The following is a 12,202-nucleotide window of genomic DNA, read 5'->3' as shown; positions in this document are numbered from 1 at the left end:
CAAATAGAATTACCATATGACCCAGCAATCCCACTACTTGGCATATACCCTGAGAAAACCAAAATTCAAAGAGAGTCATGTACCAAAATGTTCATTGCAGCTCTATTTACAATAGCCAGGACATGGAAACAACCTAAGCGCCCATCATCGGATGAATGGATAAAGAAGATGTGGCACATATACACAATGGAATATTACTCAGCCTTAAAAAGAAATGAAATTGAGCTATTTGTAATGAGATGGATAGACCTAGAATCTGTCATACAGAGTGAAGTAAGTCAGAAAGAAAAAGACAAATACCGTATGCTAACACATATATATGGAATTTAAGGGAAAAAAATGTCATGAAGAACCTAGGGGTAAGATAGGAATAAAGACGCAGACCTACTGGAGAACGGACTTAAGGATATGGGGAGGGGGAAGGGTGAGTTTTGACAGGGCGAGAGAGAGTCATGGACATATACACACTAACAAACGTAGTAAGGTAGATAGCTGGGGGGAAGCAGCCGCAAGGCACAGGGATATTAGCTCGGTGCTTTGTGACAGCCTGGAAGGGTGGGATGGGGAGAGTGGGAGGGAGGGAGACGCAAGAGGGAAGACATATGGGAACATATGTATATGTATAGCTGATTCACTTTGTTGTAAAGCAGAAACTAACACACCATTGTAAAGCAATTATACCCCAATAAAGATGTTTAAAAAAAAAAAAAAAAAAAAAAAACCTAAATAAGAAATTAAAATCGGTCTACTTAATGCATTAATGTATGAAACTTAAACTTTGGCAGTATTATTTAGTTTTCAGATCCAGAACATTTCCCAAAAGTATTCTAAAGCACAGACAGAAAGAGATGATGATTCTGCTGTCTGTTATCTATTTTGTGTTAAATATAAGTATTCATAGCACTGCTCACATCCAATATTTTTTTACTGCCAATACAGTTCTTCATCCTTCTACACTTCAGATAGCTTCCTACTACTCTGATAGGTCTTACTTTAAAGAAAAAACCTCACAAAGCCTCATCTGCATAATTACAACATATGATCTAAAAATTAGTCCATTGGGCAGGACTGTACAAACACTTTCTAACAAAGGAAGAAGAGGAAGGGAGATGTGATAGCATCATACTTGATGTAACTTTTATATTTGCTCTTGTAATATAATTTCAGCATAGGTGCTCTACTACGTTCCACAGAATAGTCCTCTAACACGGTAGGAGTACTTTTGTGATGTCGACCTAACCCAGGGTGATGACAGATGGAAAAATTACTGGGTCAGATGAATTTAATTTTATTTAAATTTAATTTTCTCTCGCCCACAATGAATATTCCAAATTTTCAAGTATAACTTTCTCTTTAGACATCTGTAAATTGTTATGAAGGAAGATAGTTTAAAACTTCAGAAGAAAAATGTTCCTTTTAAATATTTCTATGCTTACTTTTACACTCATTATTAGAGTAAAATATTTTTAATTAAGGTAGTTTCAAATCATTAATTAATTATATAACAGAATTGTGATAAAGATTATTTCACAGAGCCTCTTAAAATATAATTGAACAATTTTAGAACATATGAACATATGCAGCTTGATGGAAAGACTAGTATACTATCCAAGAACTATTAATTTTTTTGTGAGAAGAGATAATCTGACATCTAAGGCAATATACTTACTCTTTGGACTAGCCTGCTACTCCTTTAGACTAACATCTATAGTCTTTGAGTGTTCATTACAATGATGTGAAAATGAAAAGAATTGTTATTATCCTGGAAACTATTATAATCAAAGCAGTAATAAAACTTTTAGGATAATTTTTATTTCCTTAATTGCATCTCTCAATAAAAACATGCTTAAAGATTACCTACAGAAGAGCTTAAGGAATCAAGATATTCAAAAGCAAAAGGAAATTGTTCATTGTGATATAAGAAACTTTACCTACCTTTGTGGAATATAGAACATATGTTGTGGAGGTGGTTTATATAGGATTCCTTCATACACAGGCCAGAGCCCACTTAAAATTCTGAAGAGAGAACTTTTCCCACAACCATTGGGACCAGTTATCAAAAGATGCATTCCTTCTTCTACCTAACGTAAGAAATAAAATTAGAAATTACAATATGTAAAAATGGTTTCATTTGGCAGCATTTAAAAGGGATTTGTTTTTAAACTTTCAAACACATGATAACCTAGGATGGGCAAGGAATCAAAGAAAAATATATCGGGACCGAGACCATCAAATCTGGCTTTTGACTATGCTCTGACGCTAAAAGCATCATAAAATAATCCAATTCCAAAGAAATGGATCTTCTTCAAAGGAGCACTGACTTCCCAAAATTTTCATTGAGGTCTTGCCATCACATACTACACAAATACATAGGAACATAACCACGTGGAAATAAGAAATTGGAAAATTTTAATTTAAATTAAAATAGATTGAATTTATTTTATTTATATTAATATTTGATTAAATTTACTTCAATTAAGATACAACTTTGTTGTATTTGTAAGTTGGAGTTCTACAAGTCAGCTGGGTTGTTTAATTCAGTAGTCTGAAATGTTACAGAAATTACAAAAGCCCATAATGAGAGACATAAAATGATTCTAATTTTGGTTTATTCACAGATGGAGAAAATACGTTTATGAAATTAAGACAGAGACAAGCAAGAAGACTGTAATTTAGTCTCATGTCTAGGGATGAATTAAGCTATTTATTGATTGTTGATTGGATGATTCTCTTAGAATCTTTCAGCTTATTTATCATTTAAACAGTTAAATTTCATGACTTCTTATTTCATCCAATAGGATCAGGAAGTTGTCAATGTACTATCTTAAAGGTATTGTAAGGGTCAAGAAAAAGGAACATTATTTAAAACTCTGATTTACTTCTAAGAACAAATGATATTTTATAATCAGTGACTAAATAATGAATATAGTATGAAAGTACGAGAGGCAGAAATTTACAGTATGCCTGTATATGTAGCTTTGTACCGTATAGATACATGTATCTAAGGTCCATGGTGTAGAATACATTATGTTGAAAACTCAAAGGTGAAAGAGCATTATATTACTTGTATTATGTCAGTATAAGGAACCATATCCATGTATATCCATTACTTATTTGCCGTGTATAACATAAGCTAAAATCTTTTTGCTGAAAGAAGGTGGTAGGGAGAGGAAGGGGGGAAGGGAGGAAGGGAAGGAAAAAAAGGTTGATATGAAGGTTAGATAAAAGAACTAAGAATGTATGTAATAAATATATGTAAAGCAAAAATGGTTCAGATTTATATTCCAAGTAATTAGTCATTTCCTCGGCAAACATTGATTGAATACCTAAATGTGCTTGACATTCTTCTAGGCACAGAAGATACAGTGCTGCTCAAGACAAAGTCCCTGTTTTTATGGAGCTTACATTTCAATGGCAAAGATGGCAATAAACACATGAACAAAAAATTAACTAGTCGTAAATGCTATTATGATAGCAAAAAAGGAAGATGTGTTAGGGAAAGATGGTGGCATTGTGAGGTTGGCAGGGGAAGGGGGCTTCTTTTGATTAGGTGGTCAGGAAAGTCCTCTTTGAGGAGATATCATTTTGCCTTAGCCTGGTGACAAGAAGCAACAAGTAAGATCTGGTGGAAGAGCATTCCAGGCAATAAAGATAGCTACCACAAGGACATAAGACAGGAGCAAGCTTGAGTCTATAAAATCTGACCACAGATATTTTTTCTCCCTAATTGTAGGCAAACTGAAATGCCATTTTAATAGAATAAAGTTAAAAAAAATCCTGGGAAGAACCCAGAAAGGGTTTTGTGATTTGCTCTGCTCTTTCAGTAGAGAGAGGATTAAGAAAGTTTAATTTTATAGAAGCATAAACACTTTTCAAATGATTTTTTAAAGGTATGTGCCATGGAAAAGGTATATAAATAAAATATTTAATAGGGTCATTCTCTACAAGGAATTCTCAGAAATTTAACACATTTTGAGTCATAATAGAAGACTTTTCTACATTCATATTATTTTTTAGCATAAGTTCTCTGATGTTTAGTAAACAGTGAGTGTGAGGCAAAAGAATTCCCACATTTACTGAAATCTTCTTCTCCAAATGGTTTTTTAATTCCAGAAGGCTAACATAAGAATGAGAATGTTTTCCTCTAGAAACCTGTTTATTTATCAATCCATGCAGAGGAAACAAAATTTTGTATTATACTTTGGGGACCTGAGACTTTAAATAAAACTCCCTGTCTGACTCAGAAATAAATAATTATCATAAAAGTACACTATATTAACATATACCTTTGTAGAACCTCAAAATTTATGACACTTTCACTAGATTAAGTATTTTAAAATTCATTTTACATAAAAATATACTGAGCTCTGAATTTTTTCACAGAAAGAGTGTTATGTGTCCACAATAATGTATTTAGTTAGTAGGTGGCAGAATTCAAGACTCTTCCTCTATTTAATAAATGGAGCAACAAGAATTGATATTATGAAACCTAACCTGATGAAAAACCTCTATACAAAATCATACATTAAAAATTGCTAAAGTATTAGCAAATAGTTAAATATCCCATGTAGGCCTCTTCAAAGGCTTTATTTTAAATCTACTTAAGATTATGCTGCATCATTAGCACCTTATTGCTACTCTATAGGTCCATTAATGGAAAAATAGAGCCCAACCAAATTGTAGTTAAAACACAATTTCTCTTACGTTTATTAACACAGAATTTCTCCCTGTTCAGTACTTCTCATCCTCTTCCAGCAGGCTTATGCATTTTCAAATGTATCTTTAATAATTAAACCTAGACTAAGTCCATATTAAAATCATTAAATGCACATATAGGGTCATGTTTCTAATTCTGTTATCAAGTCCAATCATGTCACTGTTTGAACTAAGCACAGATAACTCCATTATACTTATCAGCAAATTATTTTGTACTTGAATTCCAAAATGTGTGTTTGAATTTTACAATACTTTAAATCAGGGTCTCAGATTTATTAGCTATTTTTGCACCTTAGTTTTTGTAATCAAGACAGAGTATTAAATAACAAATAACTATTATTCTCAACAGAATTAAAAGCTAAATTCCAATTCATGAATCTTCTGATCATTTTTTCCTAATAGAAGATGTGATTATTGAAAATATAAATTAAATTTAGAGAATATAAACTTGCTGATGACTTCTCTCATATTTTAGTAAATATATAACAATATAGGCTTGTATTTTTTGAGTAACTCCTATAAGGAAAAAAAATAAAATGTATTTCCAGATATTAATTTCTGAAGAAATTTCCTATTGTTCCCAAAAGTTACTTTGTACAGGCTCTCAGTGTACTCTAATTTTGATTTTCAACCAGGCCATAAAGCGGTAGAAATCAAATTTTTCCTTCTCTCTGCTTTCTGAGGAAGTAACTGCTTCTGTAATTGAGCCTCTATGCATACCTTTCTCGATTTCCCCTCCTTTCCATATGCTCCTCCAAGTATTTAATATAAAGTACATGAATTCTGAGTTGTTTTGTATTATTGTGTTGGCAACAATCAGAAGATTCTTGAATATCATCTTACTTTGAACTTTAGCTTGGAAGCCACCACTTCTCCCGTTGGTGTAATTATGGGAACATTTTCACAAATAATTCCATGATCCACATCAATAACTTTTCCTGTAAGTTAAGGAAGAGTTTAAGTTTCAAAAGCTATCATGTGTTATTGCTAATTAAATAACTTAAAGTATAATGTAGCATAACAGATAAATTCACTATAAAGATAATTCACGTTAATGAATCATAGAAATAAATGTAAATATAGATATCTATATCTAAAGAAAGTCTAATGTAAATTTGCACATTTTGACATATCTAATTGGGAAATCTTTCTCAGAAATATTATTTTACTGTAATATGATGTTAATATCATAATGAGAGCAAAGCTAAACTCTATCTTGTATAACCCAGCCACACTGTTTATAACTACTTATTTCTCTCAATTAAACTTTCCTATAGAAAAAAACACAGTTGCAAAAAGGAAATTAAGACATAGAAAACTATAATTTTTAAAACTATAATAACCAAACCAAATGACAGAATGATGGAGAACAGTATGACATTAGCTCTAATTCTGTCATTTGAATTTTAAATGCAAACAATTCATTTTGCCATGTGTGCAGTTTCTAAAAATAATTCTAGACATTTTGTCCTAAATAAAAGTAGCATAATCTTTTTTATGGTAACATTAGTCACTACTCCTCAAAATGCAGCACTAACTTTAGGAATAACTGTTTAAATAACTAAGTGTTGGTTCCTTACATCTGTTCAAAGCTATCTTCTAAAAAACTTTGGTTCTGTTGATAAACATTTAAATATAGAAAAAATATAAAAACATTTGAGTTTAATACCTTTGATTTCCAATGTCTCACTGAGGGGTAATTCTACGTTAACTCCACTCTTGCTATGGTTTTCAGACTCTTGCAAGACAGCAGTTCTCTTATAAATGCCTCTTTTTACTTCATCAAAGACCCAAAACATGTTGTATACTCGAGCAGTATAGCCTGCTAATTCAGTTATCTAAAACCAACATAGGGAGATAAAACAGTATATTCAAGACAGACTTTTAAACAAATATGCAATCATATAAGCTTCTTGATTTAATGTTAAAGATCCTATTTTATTATACTTGAAAAGTAGATAGTACATCTGATAACTAAAACCAGTAACACTAAAAAATTACCAAGAAAGCAGCATAGCAAGTTGACAGCTTAAGTTTGATTGGAATTTAAAAACACATAAAAATTATTCATTCAAGTCAGGGTTCAAAGTGAAATGTAAAGACTTCAGAATATTAGTGAGACTTAAAAATCTTTCAATCAATTTTCTGATTTAGCCCCTGTTTGCAAGAAAATTTGATTTCCAGAAATTAGAAGTTTTGTGAAAAGCTTAAATCCATTCAGTGAAATTATGATTTTTTATTTTGATATCTTTTTTCAATTAAAAATAGAAGATTTTAAATAGAAGAAAAATGCGTATTTTTCTTATTATGAAATGACATTTCTGAGTCAAACTGATTGTCAAAATTCCTAAGTTTAGCCAGAGAAAATACCCCTGCTAGTGGATACCAATATTGGGCGTGAGCTCAGTGAAAAGCTTTAAATCCTTTTCAGTCCAAATCCCACAAAATTCAGCTTCTTTTCAAGCCAAACATAATTTATATGCCCAAAGAAAAATATTAAATATGACTTTTTTTCTAGATGAGATAAATCTCTGCTTTAGTTCAAAAGGCTCAATAGAGTGGTATATTGCTCCTATTCTGCCAGTTGTCCAATTTAGGTTGAATCTCTACTGCTTTTCTATTAAAAGAACACCTTGTTATCAACATGACTCATCTGAAAGGTGACTCATGGCCTGTCAAGACCATCTTTCTCAGTGAAAAGGAAGCAACAAAAACCATTCCCTTACAGAACTGTTTAGTAGGAAATTGGTATCAATAGCAAGACATGTCACTAATAAATGTCTCTTAAACAATAAACTATGGACTAATACATTACCAACATTGTGTAAGATTTTTGTGTGTGCAAAACTTAAACAGTGAATGAGCAGGTATTATTGTTAAAAGCCTTCTACCACATGTCTCTACTGTGTGAGAGGTCTATAATTAGATTAGTATTTCATTTCTATATATTAATGTTATAGCTATTATATAGGGTAGTTTCTAAACTGTTATCTAGAAGAATCTCTTGAGTTCCCAAGTAGAGGAAATCAGAACTAAGGATTAACAAAATATGGATCCAAAAGAAACCTAAGTAAATATAGTTGCATTAAAAAAATCTGAAACAAATGTGGAGGTCAATTAAAGAAAGGCAGGGGGCATTGAGTTAGTAGACCAGGATGCAGGGATGAATGGGCAAAGAGTGTCAAACAAAAAAAAAGAAATGAGAATGTGACTGTGGACAAATTACTTTGGGATATAAGACAAGGGGGTTTGTCTAAAAAGAAACCTTGTTCCCTCTAGAACTAGTGGAGAATCCATGATGCTTTCATGTGCTTTCACAGGAGTAATAAGATTCTTTAGAAGTAAAAGTTCTATTATTCAATGCACATACATGCAAAATGAATTGAATGTGACATATATAAAAATTTTGATTTCTCATTTAACTTTAATAATAAGTAATTTATTAGCTGAAAAAGCTATCCCCAAAACTGTGTCTCCGGATTATCAAAATTACTATTTGAAAAAAACGTTTTAATTGAGTTGTCTTGCTTTGTGGCCCTAAACAACTGGTTTTACCTTTTTAAAAAAAACCCAATTCAACAAATCAGTTGTTAAATGAGATTGAAAAGTTTTGTCAGCAAATCACAAACTTTGCAACTATCTTATATAATTTATTCAAGGATAATTTAATAGGTAGCTAAATTTATAATGATGCTCTGGCAATTTATATTGATACAAAAGCCACAAGAGTAATTAATAGTGAGAATGACTGTCCATGGGAATATTATTTAATATCTGAATTGAATAAAGTGATTTTTAATCTTAACTCTGTGCTATCTGTAGGTTTTATTACCATTCTCTCAGCAAATATTTACTGACCATATACAATATTCCAAGCATTAAAATAGATATTAAGAATGTAAAGATGAATAAGATAGTTCCTGCTTTCCACTCAGCGTCTTATGCAAAAGACAGATAATTATAATGTGGTAAATAAAGCACCAGATGTACTATGAACACAGAGGAGGAAGACCCAGACTCTGCAGAGAAGTCAGAAAGAAAGTAGAATCACAAAAGGGTTTTTTATACGTGGTTGGTAAGGATTGACTTGTCCTGAAGTATAAGTAAAAGTTTGCAAGGTGTATAAGTAATATTACTGGCTAACACTTATTAAAGTGCTTACTATCACAACAACTCTACAAAGTCATCACTATCATTATCCCCATTTTACAGATGAAGAAACAGACACAAACAGGTCAAGTTCATATAATTTGTAAATACTGCAGCAAGAATTTAGATTTAGGCACTCTGGCTCCAAAATCCATACCAAAGGACCTTTTAGTAAAATTTAAGAGCAAATATGTCATACTATAGACAGAAAAAGGAGTTGACAATTGAGAGTATAAAAACTGAAAGGTATTAGCAGCAATAGACTTGGGAGTTGTTGTCCTTTATCTTGATTATACTCTTAGCAATTTTTGGTAGAGAAAAGATGTTTCCAAAATAATAAACATATATGGTAATTTACATTTTTGCTTGATTTCCATATATCTTATTTTAATCAAATTGATAACAAGAAATGCAAGTACCTCTTTGTATGAAGACATAATCCTTTCAATAGCATCAGCTCCAGAGGCCAATAAATTTCGAGCAGTGGTAAACGCTTCTGTCCGCTCACTAACCATAGCTTGCTTTCGATCATCCTCTAGATCTAAAAGCAAATTACAAAACTGTGGAATTTTTTAAGTAACTAAATGTTTTTGTTTTGTACTATGAGACTGTGGCTAAAACAACCGCATGAAAATTTTTCATTAGTATCAGCAATTTCCTAGGAATTAATGAATTATTTAAAAAATAGTGTTTGTACCAGATTTTATTTAAATCTTCCTTTGTCATTATTTTTCTAGAAGGAGAGTTAGAAGAATTAAATCTATAGGAATTAAGACTATTTTCATTTAGCATTCTTTCAACCCTTACCAAAGTCAACGTCCTGCCCTTATTAGAGCTAGGTAATAAAATACTACTGATTCAGTCAATAAAATACCATTAACTAGAATCTAAGCAAATATTTCATGTGTGATTTCTTTAATAGAAATGCAAAGTAGCTGACCCTCATAATCTAGCTCTGTCTACCTGTTTCAACTTTCACCCTACAGTTTAGCAACACCCCAACCATGCAATATTCTGCTTACTCTCTGGTATTTGCATATATAATATTTTCTGACTTTAATATACTTTCTTTTTTGCCAAGCTCTTTCTTAAAGAGTTAACTCTTTAGTACAGGTTTCCCTGGAAACCCTTGTCTGGTTTTCCAGTGGACTATAAGTTCTTTAAGGGGCAAGACTATTTTATTCCTAGTACTCACCAGAGTGTCTAGAACACAATACTCCTTAATGTGTATTGAATGGATGGATGGATAGATAGATAAATATCCTAAATTACTGTCAATGCATAATTATGGTTAAAAGCCAGAAGTCAGACTAGGTTAGAACCCAGACTCTACTACTTATTGGCAAGTAGTAAGGTTAGTAGAGAAAGCCACTAATCTTCTTCATGCTACTTTCTCATGTGTAAATGAGGGAATTAATAGTACTATCTCAAACAATTCTATCTCAGAGGGTTGTTGTGAGATTTAAAGGGGAAATGTAAACAAAGTGCTAGCCTAATCCATAGTTTATAATAATTAATCTTAAATGTTAGGTGTTATTACTTTCTCTACGTGTTATTGTTATTATTGTTATTATTATCTACTCCATTTAGTATTATTCTTAAAAATTATTCTCTCCAGGTCATTACTTTAATCTTGGCATCAGTTTGATTCTCTATCCAGCCTTTCTATGGACTATCACCAAAATTCTAAATTGAAAGCTGTAAATTAATGAAGAAATTAGAATAATATAAATAGCCATGAGCCCACTATGCTATTTATTTGGCTTGGATTTATCTCAGTGAAAAGGGTTTTTTTTTTTCTCCATGACATGCAAATATTTAACATGTGCCCTGCTATAACTACTGGATACTTTCACCTTTACTTGCTCATAGACAGCTCAGCTGAGTTTGAAAGAGATCCATGCATAATATAAGGTAAAATTCACTCAGCAGATATTTACTGAACAGCAGGATTTACAAGAAATTAGGCAAGGTGTTACAGGATATGCAAGGATTAAATGTAATTTTCAGATTCTTTCCTTAGGAAGCTTACAGTTTGATAGGAGAAAGAAGACAAGTTCCCAAATAACAATGCAGGGCAGCCTATGAGGAGAGATAATATGACACATTTGAAGGATGCAAAAATAATTTCTCTGCAAGAGACAAGAAATGCTTCATGGAGGAGTAGACTGGGAGTGAGGCTTTGAAGACTGCATACAATTTTAAAAGATCACAAGTACAGCATAAGCAATGTCTCAAAGAAGGGAAATTTCAAGCAATGCCAATTGAATAATAACCTGGTCAAGTTACAGTATGGGTTGGTGTTAAGCACTGATTTTACTTGCGTATCAGAAAAAACATGAGTTCATGGGGACCTCCCAGCTCTAGAGTTAAGTACTGCTCTAGAAAACTATCTTTAGTTCCCTTGAAGTTAGTCTGTTTCCTTGAAGAATGAAAAAAGAAAGGCTTTGAGTGTTAGTATAAGTGATGAGAGAAAGACCTGAATGGCTAAAATGGCTGGGAACAGAATGTAGATATTCTTAAACACATTTAAATGTGGGATAAAATTTAGATAGCCACAAAAAATTAACAAAGGATTCTTGCAAGCTACCAAAATAGTAACTGCTGTATCAGTTAAAGTGCTAAGAATAGTTTTGGCTCAGAGAATCTGGCTGATGATCTAAAATAATTATGGGATTTTATGAATTTGGGTTAAAAGTAGTTTGAATAATAGCTTTCACTGATAGCCTCTGTTAAGAAGAAATAAAACTGATCAGAAGAAAAGAACTACAATACTGCAGCTTGTGAAACAAAAAACACACTCACAGAAAGACAGACAAAATGAAAAGGCAGACAACTATGTACCAGATGAAGGAACAAGATAAAACTCCAGAAAAACAATTAAATGAAGTGGAGATAGGCAACGTACCAGAAAAAGAATTCAGAATAATGACAGTGAAGATGATCCAGGACCTTGTAAAAAGAATGGAGGCAAAGATTGAGAAGAAATGTTAAACAAAGACCTAGAAGATTTAAAGAACAAACACCTAGAAGAATTAAAGAACAAACAAACAGAGATGAATAGTACAATAACTGAAATGAAAAATACACTAGAAGGAATCAATAGCAGAATAACTGAGGCAGAAGAACAGATAAGTGACCTGGAAGACAGAATGGTGGAATTCACCGCCATGGAACAGAATAAAGAAAAAAGAATGAAAAGAAATGAAGACAGCCTAAGAGACCTCTGGGATAGCATTAAACGCAACAACATTTGCATTACAGGGGTTCGAGAAGGAGAAGAGAGAGAGAAAGGACCCGAGAAAATATTTGAAGAGATTATAGTTGAAAACTTCCC

General features: G+C 32.2%; 1 protein-coding gene across 4 annotated transcripts in view; it reads right to left on the bottom strand.

Annotated features, from left to right (window-relative positions):
• Nucleotides 1-12,202, bottom strand: part of ABCD2 (ATP binding cassette subfamily D member 2) — a 94,161-nt gene that overhangs the window by 68,888 nt on the left and 13,071 nt on the right. For 2 of the 4 annotated variants that reach the window (XM_065887522.1, XM_065887523.1), the window contains exons 3-6: nucleotides 9,285-9,400; nucleotides 6,386-6,554; nucleotides 5,560-5,654; nucleotides 1,936-2,081 (exon numbers count right to left, since the gene is read on the bottom strand). In XM_065887522.1, coding sequence (XP_065743594.1) covers nucleotides 1,936-2,081; nucleotides 5,560-5,654; nucleotides 6,386-6,554; nucleotides 9,285-9,400 — 526 coding nt within the window. Of the gene's footprint in view, nucleotides 1-1,935; nucleotides 2,082-5,559; nucleotides 5,655-6,385; nucleotides 6,555-9,284; nucleotides 9,407-12,202 lie in introns of all 4 variants that reach the window. The other 2 variants (XM_065887521.1, XM_065887524.1) reach the window with 2 other exon arrangements.

The sequence above is a fragment of the Phocoena phocoena genome, chromosome 11 (assembly GCF_963924675.1).
Source record: "Phocoena phocoena chromosome 11, mPhoPho1.1, whole genome shotgun sequence".
NCBI classification, from domain to species: Eukaryota; Metazoa; Chordata; class Mammalia; order Artiodactyla; family Phocoenidae; genus Phocoena; species Phocoena phocoena.
The sequence above is the reverse complement of the archived record's forward strand: the minus strand, read 5'-3'. Positions and strand labels throughout refer to the sequence as shown.